Source organism: Oncorhynchus mykiss, chromosome 11, assembly GCF_057628025.1.
Source record: "Oncorhynchus mykiss isolate SJ-2025 chromosome 11, ASM5762802v1, whole genome shotgun sequence".
Lineage (NCBI taxonomy): Eukaryota > Metazoa > Chordata > Actinopteri > Salmoniformes > Salmonidae > Oncorhynchus > Oncorhynchus mykiss.
Genome location: NC_143032.1, coordinates 65,260,580 through 65,274,544, shown reverse-complemented (window position 1 = coordinate 65,274,544; position 13,965 = coordinate 65,260,580). Strand labels below are relative to the sequence as shown.

Sequence of the window (13,965 nt, the reverse complement as noted above, 5' to 3'; positions counted from 1 at the left end):
AAAATGCTGGTGTGCCACGACGAGAATAGATAACTAGTTATTAGTTAGCGACTATACTGTAACTAATTACGAATGCTAATTTAATTTGCTTCTGTTAGTTAGCTAACTACTTTTCCAATATCAAGGCCCATCGAAAACAGCTAGCTTAGTTGGCTAACTAGCTAATACTAAAAACAGTTTGGCACACAGACCGATAGGGACAGAAGGCCTCAGTCTCTCAGCCTTCGTTGTTACTAGCTAAACGTAAACAAACGTGCATTTTGGGGTGTTTCTCAAGCTAATCCGTGGTGAACCCCCAGAGTGTGTACTTTTTGGTTCCAACCCAGCACTAACATACCTCTGGTTCACTAAATCAATAGTTGGTGATTTGTTGAATCCGTTCTGTTCCAGGGCTGTAACCAAAATATGCATACCTTTTTTGGCATTCTAGAGCAGGGTTTCCCAAACTCTGTCCTGGGGCCAATGCAGGGTGCACTCGTCGTTTTTGCAATAGTATTACACAGCTGACTCAAATAACCAACTCTTCAAGCTTTGATTATTTGAATCAGTAATGTGGTGTTAGGTCAAAAACCAAAACGTGCCTTGATCGCAGGATCGAGTTTGGGAAACCATGTTCAAGAGGAACTGCTAAAAAGTAGTTTGGTTGTTGATATTATGCTCTGTTATTATTTTTTTTTAATTTCATAGAACTGACATTACATTTGGGGTAATTTAACCTTTATTTAACTAGGCAAGCCAGTTTAAGGACAAATTCTTATTTACAATGACTGCCAAACCTGGACAATGCTGGGCCAATTGTGCGCCGCCCTATGGGTCTCCCAATCACGGCCGTATGTGATACAGCCTGGATTACTGTCACCATGTATGCACTGATCATGTTTTGTCTGTCATTGTGTCAGGTTTTGGCCGGAAGGATGTGGTTGACCACCTCTTACAGACTGGAGCTAATGTGCACGCCAGAGACGATGGTGGCCTCATCCCCCTGCACAATGCCTGCTCCTTTGGCCACGCTGAGGTGGTCAGTCTACTGTTGTGCCAAGGTGCAGACCCCAATGCACGGGACAACTGGAACTACACACCTCTGCATGAGGCAGCCATCAAGGGCAAAATTGACGTGTGCATCGGTAAGGGTGGATGTCAAAAATAAATTGTCTGAAGATGGAGGGTGACATGCACATCCTAAACTTAAGAATACCTGTATTTCAAATACCTGCACATGGAATATTGCCGCTCCCAGTGCCTTGTTACTGCACCCAAATATACAGTTTTGTCTTTCAACACTCTTAAACCCTGGTAATTTGACCAGGAAATGTTATGTTGACAATATTCAATCAAATTTACATCAGCAGATGTCACAAAGTGCTTATACAGAACCCAGCCTAAAACCCCCAAAAGCAAGCAATGCAGATGTAGAATTGACTTTACTAAGGTGATTTACTATAGATATGTTAAAATACTGTAAACTGTGCAAGGTATAAGACTATAATTGAATTAAAATGACACTGTTTCCTATGTCTCCTTCACACAGTGCTTCTCCAGCATGGCGCTGATCCCAACATCCGTAATACGGATGGCAAGTCTGCTCTGGATCTGGCAGACCCCTCCGCCAAGGCTGTGCTCACCGGTGAGTTTCATACAACTACTCCCTTTCAGCCAGTTCTCTCCCCCATTACATTGGGTACGTTCCTATGTTGTATATTGTATTTTACATGACTGCAACGACCTGGGCCCGCTTTCCCAAAAGCATCTTAAGGCAAAATGAATATTGGAACCATAGGATCCTATCATTCTAATGATTAACTTAGCCATAAGATGCTTTTGGGAAACTGGGCCCAGGACTGTAACCTTTTATCTGAATCATGGCTTGTCTTGACTTGGAACTCTGTGCTGTTCTAACCTGATATTTTGTATTCAGGTGAGTATAAGAAAGATGAACTCTTGGAAGCGGCAAGGTGAGTATCTTTATCGACTTGTTTCATTGGAGTGATCTGTTTGTAGTATTAGGCTACCTGGCACATCTTTAATCATTTTCTAATACAAAATATTTTCTCTCTCTTCTGTTCTCTTATGAACTGTCTGCTACAGGAGTGGCAATGAAGAGAAGCTGATGGCACTATTGACCCCACTAAATGTCAACTGCCATGCCAGTGATGGCCGCAAGGTAAGAAGGATATCGCCTCCACAACATTACATGCCCACACTTTATATTAATGTTGTATAATATTGTAGCATATGCTTGATTTGTTCTAAAGATTGGTGTGACCAATGGCAATAAAAGTCTAGAGAGAGACTGTGTTTTCAGCCTACATTCCAAAACAGTCACTTGTGTAGGGATTAAAAACACCATCTCATCCTAGGCGGATTATTATATATAGAACACTATGAAGAGGATTTGTCATTGGATTGGATTTAGGCAGGGGACGCTTTGACTTGAACCAACATCTGCCCAGGCCATATTCTCTATATACTGTACTGATTTAACAGTGATATCAACACAGGTTTTTCTGATTTTTGACCAAATATTTTCTGTGATTGTAGTTGAAATGTAATCCTTTTCATTGTATATAAATGTATGTTACCCTATTTAACCATTCCCTGTTTTCATTTTGGTACAATGTTTTTGTAAAAAACAACTGTTTAATAGAATATGGATAATTAGTATTTTTGTTCCTACTCCTTCAGTGTTCAGCTATTGCTCCAAATCGATTTTGCAGATTTTCGTAGAAAATATTTGCACTTTTATTTGGGTCCCTCAGTAACCCCTTAATTCTAGTAACACTGATCCTCGGTCTTCTGCACATCAAACATTTGCTATAACCAAGTTGTTGCCAATATCGATCAAATTTTCCTATCAAAGCTGTTATTTGAATATACTAGCTTGAAGCTCTCAGATCTTTGTTTTTGAATAGTTGGTCATGTTTATCACATCATTAATATTCTATCATGTAGTGCAGAGTTTCCCAACCCTCTCCACAGGGTTGTTTTGTTTTAACCCTAAACTGGCACACCTGTTTAGGGATAAAGGCTTGATGATTATTTAACAAATTTAATCAGGTGTGTCAGTTTAGGGTTAAAACAAAAATGTGAAACATCTGGGGGGTGGGGTAAGGACAGGGTTGTTAAACCATGATGTTGTGCAGTGATTCCCAATTCTGGTTCTAGAACTCCCAACAGTAAAAAAATAAAATAATCATATTTGTGGCCCAGGACAAGCACACCCGATACTACTTGTCAACTAATCATCAAGCCCTTGACAAATTGAATCAAGTTTTCAAAAATGTGCTGTTGGGGGTACTCGAGGACCGGAGTTGGAGACATGGATTGTAGCGTGTATATGTTATGTAAATTCAATTTTAGCTTAATGCATTGAATCTTTCACTGACCACGTTTACATGCACACTAATATCTCATTATTCGGGATACTCATGTATTGTTTGAGTTGACGCATATAAATATCATATCCCGTTGACAATAACCTGAAAAGGCTTGTATCCTGGTTATGCGAAACCTGGATAAGTTGCTTGGGATTTGCTGATCTTAGGTGGGATACTGTGGCATGTAAACATCTTATCCCATTTACTGTTGTTTTTCACAATCTGCGCAGGCTTAGTTTCACATTTCATGGGTGTTGGGCGATGTTTTCTTCTCATTGTCAAACAAATCACTTCAAAATGTAGGCTACCTGCGGAATTCGATCAACCATAATTCCATAATTGACTTGGCTGATACTCTGTACTGGACCATATAGCCTACTGGCTATATAGCCTATACGTTTCTGCTTATAATTTTCAACATTTGGTAGGCCATTTGTTTGTCAACTATAGTTAGATACATGCAGCTTCTTCTCTGTCAACGTATTGCACCAGAAGACTAAATAAAGTAGTGCTCACCAGAATGTCTTACATCGATAGAATGAATGCATTAGTAACCTGGTTAACATTGGTTGAGTTGTCTGTTTCGTTTTGGAGCTGAGGAGAAAAGACAATAACTTCAAAACACTAAAGATTGGTCTTGTGCAAAATGTCCTAATGTCATCAGTTTGAGCGGTTATAAGGAAATGTATAGCTGAGGACTATGAAACACGTTTCCGATAAGACTTCAATTCGTCTTGGGTGCAAATTGTATGTGGTTGAAATACTGTCTGCTTGCATAAGTGTCGAAGATGACACACTCATTCGCATTTTCTCGAGATGCTGAAAGAAATCATATTTTCCTGTTTGAGACAAAATAAACATTTGTTGTTAAAAATTTAAAAAAAAAACATTATTCTGCAGGAGTTAATAGGATATCACGCTGCATGTGAGGTTATAGTCCAACAGTCCATGTCCATATTTCAGTTAGTATTTCATTTAACCCCTATGCATTTAAATGATGAATATTTTGTTCATTCATAGATACAGGGATACTCGTGAGTGGGATATTGAAGGTGAAAGTACACGGCTTATCCCGAAAAAGACCTCTAGCGGGATATGAGCTACTATCCAGAATACTGCACATGTGAACATGGTCATGGCTTACTGTCATGAGTGCTTTGTGGTAATAGGATGGTTGTTTAGGATTATTTTCATCTTTGCATTGTTATTAGCTGTTGATTAGTTTAGTGTTTGGATCAGATAATATTGTGTTTCCTCTCTCTACTCAGGGTGTCATGACTTGACAATTAACTTCAGTCTGAGGAAAGTGTACTTAAAGTCAAGGCTCTACTTTGCATTAGTAATTGTGTAATAGTTTTTGCTAATTTGTAATTGTATTTACGCCTCGTCTTGTTTGGCAGTAGTTTTAATTATTCAGTTTTTCACCCCCAATGCATTCTCATGAGTAGAGAAGTCATTGCCAAAATGCTAGAATCCATCTCTGAGTTGGCAAGAAACCATATCTTTCTCCTTTTCATCATTTTGAATAATGCATAATCTAGAGTCTATTGGCTAGGATGAGCAGTATTTTTCTGTCATCATAATTCACTCTGGCTAACCTGGTCCCTAAAGTGTATATTTTAAAATCCTACTCATTATTCTTTGACATTTATGTTTTCCAAGCACATTACCTTGTTCCTAACTGACATTTAGGAAATCCTCAACAACAACTAAATGTTATCATAACTGCGTCTCCTCCATCTGTTTTGTTTGGGTTTGTATGAATGGGCCATTTTGTTAAGAAGACTCTTGGGCACAATGTGGTGACAACAAAGCACTCACTCCCTGCGCCTCCGTGTGCCTGTGCCAGTCTGAGGACTTGTGTGGGTGTAGGATAAGCACTTTGGCTTTTCCCGAGGGGCTAACCAGGGAGCCTGTCTGCCTTATTAAGAATATTACGGCGCAACAGTGAGAGTAGTCACATTTCCCTAAAGCTGTGTACTCATTGTACCTGGTGTCACTGAATTTATATGAATGGTTAATTCCGGTGTGTTTCTCACTTCACTTTAAAGGGTGATAGGCTTAAAGTATTATTTTTTTCTGTGAAATAAAAATACTAAAATTGTAATTTTTTGTTTTGTTTTTTGTGACTCTGGCAACATTGTCGATCAGTCAACATCCCAAAAAATGCTGGTAAGTTTCTCGATAACTGCCACCTGATTGTTGCACTGTTGTGATTTGTATTTTTTTTCTTTAATCCATGTTTTATTTGACCAATACGCTGGCTCTCACTTGTAATTGCGCATCATGGAAATGGGTCTACTGGTCACGTTCATATTTCCCACCCCAATGCTCCTGTCCTGTGAATATGTGTGTGGGTGGGTGTATGTGTGCCAGACCTAGGTTTAAATAGTATTTGTTGTCTTTCGAATACATTAGCTGTGCTTGATTTGAGCTTTCCTGCTGCGATGGTACAGATGGAGTAGTCCCCAAAGTGGACTACCAAAACCATGCCCATCAGGCACTCCAGCAAGGCTCAATCACATGCTGACAGGTGGGCCAACCTACTATTTGAACCTAGGTCTGGTGTGTGTGTGTGGTGGAGGTGAGTAAGTGGTTCTGAGGCCACGGCCCGCTTCGCTCGTTGGTTTTGGAAAGGAGCTCGAATATACCACATTGCCTGCTTTTCCAGGGTGCCACCCTCCCCTTTCTGCACTCCTAACTACTTTACACACTCCCACCTCTGCTAAGTTTCAATCACTTCTTGCTCTTCAATCAATATATTTATTGTAGGACTGTGACTTTTCTGTTTTGGTCACATGTGCATGTCTGGATGCCTGCACCTGCATTTTGTCAATTGATTCTTGTACTATATTGTATGTTTGTGATTTGACACTGTCCGCTTGTCTCGTCTTGAATGGGTCATATTCCTTGGTTGAAGAAAACATATAATTCCTCATCTTTAAGTGCTGTGCCGTCGTTGCTGCTCATGCTTTTTGTATTATTCAATTTCTTTCCGTGTGATTGCCTTCATCAAACGTGAATGATATTGTTACGTCTGTCCTGTCTGAGTTGTTCAGTGGTCTTATTTTGTCTTGATACCTACCAGTGCATGAATGCTACTGTTTCTTCCTTTCTGTCCGTGAGGTAAACTGTTGCTAAACTCCTGGGTTGAAAACTTTTTCACGGCTTTGTGTACACTAACATTGTTATGCTTGGCTCACATAGGCACCATGTGATTTGGAATGGCCAAACAGATCTACACAACATATTTTTATGAATAAACAGTAGATTCAAACCGTAGCCATCTTTTTAGCCCCCTGTATATTATGTTTAGGAAGGAAGGGGTGTAGTTGAGGGACAAGTCAGATTTCCATTTTTCATAACTTGTTGGAGGTAAGCAAGCGTTAGTGTGCGGCCTAAGAAATATCCTTTAAGATTGATCATCTGAGACTTCTGTCAGACTTGCATAGACAGGGCGGTTGAGAACAGGTTGATTTTGTTTTGGGGTGTAATACTCAAGAACCATTCTGAGCTTGCATCCTTCCACCATTCAACTGCAATGAGAACTCAGACCGCTCGTCCATGCTATTTGCTTCCTAGCATAATCAGCCATTCACTCTCTCTGGCTCTCTGAAGGCAGTGTGTCCTGATGTGCATTGACTCTGAGCTCTGTGTGTCTAATGACATGTCCTTTTCTTCCAGTCCACCCCACTGCACTTGGCGGCTGGCTACAACCGAGTCCGTATCGTCCAGCTACTGTTGCAGCACGGGGCAGACGTCCATGCCAAGGACAAAGGGTAAGACCAAACTCAATACAGTTCCATTGAAGGCCTGTTTTCCTACACTGTTTCTTCGTCTGAGACCATTCTCAGCTTAGAAGCGTCTCAACCACAGATTCATAGAATACAAGAACTGTTCATTTGAATGACTATCTCTCTGGCAGTGGCCTGGTCCCTCTCCACAACGCCTGCTCCTATGGACACTTTGAGGTCACAGAGCTTCTGCTCAAGGTAAGGGCTCTAAAAGATTCTAGTTCATTTTACAAAATTGATTTCTGTTGACCCGCCATTGATGCCCCTTTTAATTAGACAATTGTAGAATGTTGGTTTTATTGATGGAGAACAATTAATAAACTCTCCTGTCTGTCTACAGCATGGAGCGTGTGTGAATGCCATGGACCTGTGGCAGTTCACTCCTCTCCATGAGGCTGCATCTAAGAACCGTGTGGAGGTGTGTTCGCTGCTGCTGAGCCATGGTGCCGACCCCACCCTTCTCAACTGCCACAGCAAGAGCGCCGTGGACATGGCCCCCACCCCCGAACTCAAAGAGAGACTAACCTGTGAGTTCAGTGGGAGACTGGAGAGAACACATGTGCATACATACGTGCATACATACTTTTTCTTGCCACGGTATGCATGTATGTGAACCCTTTGGAATTACCTGGATTTATGCATAAATTGGTCATCAAATTTGATCTGATCTTCATCTAAGTCACAGCAATAGACAAACATAGTGTGCTTACACAAATTTGTGTGCTATTAGTTTATTTTTCTTGTCTATATTGAATACATCATTTAAACATTCACAGTGTAGGTTGGAGGAAAGTATGTGAACCCCTAGGCTAATGACTTAGCTTTTGGATAATTGGAGTCAGTGGTCAGCTAACCTGGAGTCCAATCAATGAGACGATATTGGAAGAGATGTTGGTTAGAGCTGCCTTGCCCTATAAAAAAAAAAAAACTATTCATTAAAAGCATTGCCTGATGTCAACCATGCCTCGAACAAAAGAGATCTCAGAAGACATAAGATTAAGTATTGTTGACTTGCATAAAGCTGGAAATGGTTATAAAAGTATCTCTAAAAGCCTTGATGTTCATCAGTCCACGGTAAGACAAATGGTCTATAAATGGAGGAAGTTCAGCACTGTTGCTATTCTCCCTAGGAGTGGCCGTCCTGTAAAGATGACTGCAAGATCACAGCACAGAAAGCTCAATGAGGTTAAGAAGAAAATTGGAGTGTAAGCTAAAGACTTACAGAAATCTCTAACATGCTGACATCTCTGTTGACGAGTCTACAATACGTAAAACACTAAACAAGAATGGTGTCCATGGGAGGACAGCACAGAAGAAGCCACTACTGTCCAAAAAATTGCTGTACATTTAAAGTTTGCAAATGTGCACCTGGATGTTCCACAGCACTACTTGCAAAATATTCTGTGGACAGATTAAACTACAGTTGAGTTGTTTGTAAGGAACACACAACACTATGCAAGGAGAATAAAAGGTACAGCACACCAACATTTTTTTATATCACCTTTATTTAACCAGGTAGGCTAGTTGAGAACAAGTTCTCATTTACAACAGCGGCCTGGCCAAGATAAAGCAAAGACGTTCGACACACAAGATAAAGCAAAGACGTTCGACACACACAGTAACAGAGTTACACATGGAATAAACAAACATACAGTCAAAAAAGTATATATACAGTGTGTTCAAATGAGGTAGGATACGGATGGTAAGAAATAAATAGACCATGATGGCGAAGTAATTACATTATAGTAGTTAAACGCTGGAATGGTAGATGTGCAGAAGATGAAGGTGCAAAGGAGCAAGATAAATAAATAAATACAGTATGGGGATGAGGTAGTTGGATGGGCTATTTACAGATGGGCTATGTACAGGTGCAGTGATCTGTGAGCTGCTCTGACAGCTGGTGAGGGAGATATGAGTCTCCAGCTTCAGTGATTTTTGTAGTTCGTTCCAGTCATTGGCAGCAGAGAACTGGAAGGAGAGGTGGCCAAAGGAAGAATTGGCTTTGGGGGTGACCAGTGAGGTATACCTGCCGGAACGCGTGCTACGGGTAGGTGCTGCTATGGTGACCAGTGAGCTGAGATAAGGCGGGGCTTTACCTAGCAGAGACTTGTAGATGACCTGGAGCCAGTGGGTTTTGCAACGAGAGCGTACAGGTCGCAGTGGTGGGTAATATATGGGGCTTTGGTGACAAAACGGATGGCACTGTGATAGACTGCATCCAATTTGTTGAGTAGAGTGTTGGAGGCTATTTTGTAAATTACATCGCCGAAGTCAAGGATCGGTAGGATGGTCAGTTTTACGAGGGTATGTTTGGCAGCATGAGGGAAGGATGCTTTGTTGCGAAATAGGAAGCCGAATCGAGATTTAATTTTGGATTGGAGATGCTTAATGTGAGTCTGGAAGGAGAGTTTACAGTCTAACCAGACCCCTACAGTGGGGAGAACAAGTATTTGATACACTGCTGATTTTGCAGGTTTTCCTACTTACAAAGCATGTAGTCTGTCATTTTTATCATAGGTACACTTCAACTGTGAGAGACGGAATCTAAAACAAAAATCCAGAAAATCACTTTGTATGATTTTTAAGTAATTATTTTTCATTTTATTGCATGACATAAGTATTTGATCACCTCCCAACCAGTAAGAATTCCGGCTCTCACAGACCTGTTAGTTTCTCTTTAAGAAGCCCTCCTGTTCTCCACTCATTACCTGTATTAACTGCACTTGTTTGAACTCGTTACCTGTATAAAAGACACCTGTCCACACACTCAATCAAACAGACTCCAACCTCTCCACAATGGTCAAGACCAGTGAGCTGTGTAAGGACATCAGGGATAGAATTGTAGGCCTGCACAAGGCTGGGATGGGCTACAGGACAATAGGCAAGCAGCTTGGTGAGAAGGCAACAACTGTTGGCGCAATTATTAGAAAATGGAAGAAGTTTAAGATGACGGTCAATCACCCTCTGTCTGGGGCTCCATGCAAGATCTCACCTCGTGGGGCATCAATGATCCCCGTCCAACCTGACAGAGCTTGAGAGGACCTGCACAGAAGGGAGAAAATTCTCAAATACAGGTGTGCCAAGCATGTAGCGTCATACCCAAGAAGACTCGAGGCTGTAATCGCTGCCAATTGTGCTTGAAACAAAGTACTGAGTAAAAGGTCTGAGGTTATGTAGATGTGATATTTCAAATCTTTATAAAAACATTTTTTTTTCTCCCCAATTTCGTGGTATCCAATTGGTAGTCTTGTCTCATCGCTGCAACTCCCGTACGGACTCGGGAGAGGTGAAGGCCATGCATCCTCCGAAATACAACCCAACCAAGCCGCACTGCTTCTTGACACAATGCCCGCTTAACCTGGAAGCCAGCCACACCAATGTGTCTGAGGAAACACCGCACACCTGGCGACCGTGTCAGCGTGCATGCGCACGGCCCGCCACAGGAGAACCTAGAGCGCGATGGGACGAGGACATCCTTGCCGGCCAAACCCTCCCCTAACCCGGACTATGCTGGGCCAATGTGCGCCGCCCGATGGGTCCCCTGGTCGTGGCAGCTGCGACAGAGCCTGGACTCGAACCAGGATCTCTAGTGGCACAGCTAGCAACTGTGATCCAGTGCCTTAGACCACTGCGCCACTCGGGATGCCCTCAGTTCTTTTATTTTTTATAAAATCCAGATGATTTCCTTTGTCATTATGGGTTAATGTGTGTAGATTGTGGCATAATACCTTCCAAATGCACTGTATACATGTGCACACTTTTTATACCTGATAATGAAATAAACACTTGTGCACAGACTACTCTCACAATTCATAAAGACTATATACAGATGAGAATGTCTGCGTGGGCCCATGGCTTTTCTCACATTTCAATTGAACCTTTTTCATTCAATCTCCTTTCTGCCATCCAGATGAGTTTAAAGGTCATTCACTGCTCCAGGCAGCTCGGGAGGCAGACATGGCCAAGGTGAAGAAGACCCTGGCTCTGGAGATCATCAGCTTCAAACACCCACAGACAAATGAGACAGCCCTGGTGAGATCATCCCTGTTCCTTCTGGTTGATGCTCAATGTCACAGTGCTGACGTCTAACGTTACGTCATAATCAACAGCTATGGATGTCACAAATGGCAACCTATTTCCTATATTAAAAGTTATGGGCCGTGATCAAAAGTAGTGTTCTATATAGGGAATAGGGTGCTATTTTGGACGTAATCCTATGTCTGTCAGAATACATTTGTGTAACATACAGAACCTTGCTCCCTTTGTGACATGCATGACCTAGGATGACCACTATAAAAACAAGCACACAACCTGAAGGCATTCACACAGTGATTTCATTGAAGGTGTTGTCCTTCTGTTTCAGCACTGTGCCGTTGCCTCCCCTCACCCCAAACGGAAGCAGGTGACAGAGCTGCTGCTGCGTAAAGGTGCCAACATCAACGAGAAGAACAAAGAGTAAGACACCATGTCCGTGTTTCCAATAACATTGTATCGGAGGGGTGCCCCCCCCCCCCCCCCCCCCCGCCAAAAATAGTTTGGCATCTATTGGTTTCAATTGAGAATGTTGGCTTGTTAAACTGCAGAATGAGAATCCTCTGAGGCTGATTCCAGCACAAGTAAAGTGATACCTCTGTCTCCTCTTCTGTCTGTAGCTTCATGACAGCCCTGCATGTTGCGTCTGAGAGAGCACACAACGACATCCTAGAGGTGCTGCAGAAACATGGAGCCAAGGTACACACTGCAGGCTTCTTCAGTCTCACAAATACCACTTCATTTAATTTATCTTGTCATATCTCTCACTGGCTCACAGCCTCCATATCTGATATTCCATCAAATATTTGTTGGTGAAGTTAAGTGTATCACGTTTAGTTTTGAGTCTGTTGCTGTTTGTCACTGACTATTCCCTCTGTCCTTCTCCCTACCCCCTCCATCCCTCCAGGTGAATGCGGTGGACACCCTGGGTCAGACGGCCCTCCACAGGGCAGCCCTGGCGGGCCACATCCAGACATGCAGACTACTGCTGAGCTACGGGGCTGACCCTGCCATCGTCTCCCTGCAGGGCTTCACTGCCTCACAGATGGGCAACGAGGCCGTGCAGCAGATCCTCAATGGTACAGTAGTAGAGCGTCTTGGGTTAAATACAAAGATTCTCTTTTTATATTCTACTCTCTACGTTTGGGTTGACAATGGTACCTGTGTGCATCTAAGATGTTTTATGAACTTCGATGAAAGATGCATTACATACATATGGCCTTTAAATCTAGCCTATGCAGTGATGGCAAGTTTGCAGGATGTATAACAAAGAAATTATTATCGATTATTTTGCCCATAAATATTGCATAGTGCTTTGTCAAATTTCCCAGTATGTTTTATTTCATGATGTTGGTTCATTTCATACAGAAAATGTTCCAACTCGTAACTCTGACGTGGACTACCGGTTTCTGGAAGCCGCTAAGGCTGGAGATTTGGACACTGTGCAGGTAAGCTGATCAGCTACATCGTCTCGGGGTCATGAATTCAATCACGTTACATGCATCAACCATCGCCCTACCATCATGAATCCAAGATGTCTTCCTCTGTCACCTTTGATATTCCGTCTATGTTGTCACGTCTGTGTGTTGTAGCAACTGTGCACTCCTCAGAACGTGAACTGTCGAGATCTGGAGGGTCGTCACTCCACCCCTCTGCACTTTGCTGCAGGCTACAACCGTGTGGCCGTGGTGGAGGACCTGCTACATCATGGAGCTGACGTACACGCTAAAGACAAAGGGTCCGTGTTGTCTTACTAGTCCACCCTACTACCTCTGTCTTCCTTAGGTCTCTGCTGAGACTTTTGCTTTCACTTCAGATAGTCAGCAAAAAGGCTTTCACTTTGTATTGAATAAATATCTTTACATTTGCTTTCATTCTGCATTGACTACCTCTTTATCATTGGATTACATTTTGCATTCAATACAATACTTGAAAACTTTAGTCATAGAATTACATATTTTATAGGATCTCTGTGCTTTTACCTGTTTAACTAGTCTTCTGTCTGTCCTGCAGTGGTCTGGTGCCCCTCCACAACGCCTGCTCCTATGGTCACTATGAGGTGGCTGAGCTGCTGGTCAGACATGGGGCATCGGTGAACGTAGCTGACCTCTGGAAATTCACCCCTCTCCACGAGGCTGCTGCCAAGGGCAAATACGAGATCTGCAAACTGCTGCTCAAGGTTAGTCTAGCTGTGCCTTTCATATCAACTCTTCAGAAATGATCAGGTCGCAAAGGCATAAGGCTATATATACTGAGGCAAACGGAAGTATTTATTGTGATAGCTTTTTATAGACTTTGCTCAAAGCACCAAAATGTCTCTGTGTAGCTATGTGTATAGGTAAAAGAGATTTTCAGCGCCAGAACAAAGTATTTAACAGAACATATTTTTTTAAATGTACATTTAAGATTATGTATTTGTGTGTGTTTCTCCAGCATGGAGCAGACCCCACCAAGAAGAACCGTGATGGTAATATGCCTCTGGACATGGTGAAGGATGGAGACACGGACATCCAGGACCTGCTAAGAGGAGACGCTGCCCTGCTGGATGCTGCTAAAAAGGGCTGTCTGGCTCGCGTCCAGAAACTCTGCAGCCCAGAGAACATCAATTGTAGAGACACACAGGGACGCAACTCCACTCCCCTGCACCTTGCAGGTACTGTACCTACCATTCATGGAATCAATCAATCCATTTTCATATTTTTATAAAGCACTTTTTACATCAACAGTTGTCACAAAGTGCTTTACAGTTACCCAGCCTAAACCTC

The 13,965-nt window shown here is 42.3% G+C and overlaps 1 protein-coding gene across 2 annotated transcripts in view; it reads left to right on the top strand.

The window, feature by feature from the left end:
- Window positions 1–13,965, top strand: part of LOC110536219 (poly [ADP-ribose] polymerase tankyrase-1) — a 28,227-nt gene that overhangs the window by 2,647 nt on the left and 11,615 nt on the right. Inside the window, exons 2-17 of one of the 2 annotated variants that reach the window (XM_021621851.3) lie at window positions 900–1,124; window positions 1,529–1,624; window positions 1,916–1,952; window positions 2,086–2,161; window positions 5,526–5,546; window positions 7,059–7,153; window positions 7,300–7,366; window positions 7,509–7,695; window positions 11,079–11,200; window positions 11,532–11,623; window positions 11,821–11,899; window positions 12,108–12,279; window positions 12,569–12,648; window positions 12,793–12,938; window positions 13,214–13,379; window positions 13,634–13,853. In XM_021621851.3, the coding sequence (XP_021477526.3) occupies window positions 900–1,124; window positions 1,529–1,624; window positions 1,916–1,952; window positions 2,086–2,161; window positions 5,526–5,546; window positions 7,059–7,153; window positions 7,300–7,366; window positions 7,509–7,695; window positions 11,079–11,200; window positions 11,532–11,623; window positions 11,821–11,899; window positions 12,108–12,279; window positions 12,569–12,648; window positions 12,793–12,938; window positions 13,214–13,379; window positions 13,634–13,853 (1,881 nt within the window). The remainder of the gene's footprint in view (window positions 1–899; window positions 1,125–1,528; window positions 1,625–1,915; window positions 1,953–2,085; window positions 2,162–5,525; window positions 5,547–7,058; window positions 7,154–7,299; window positions 7,367–7,508; window positions 7,696–11,078; window positions 11,201–11,531; window positions 11,624–11,820; window positions 11,900–12,107; window positions 12,280–12,568; window positions 12,649–12,792; window positions 12,939–13,213; window positions 13,380–13,633; window positions 13,854–13,965) is intronic. The other variant, XM_021621854.3, reaches the window with a different exon arrangement.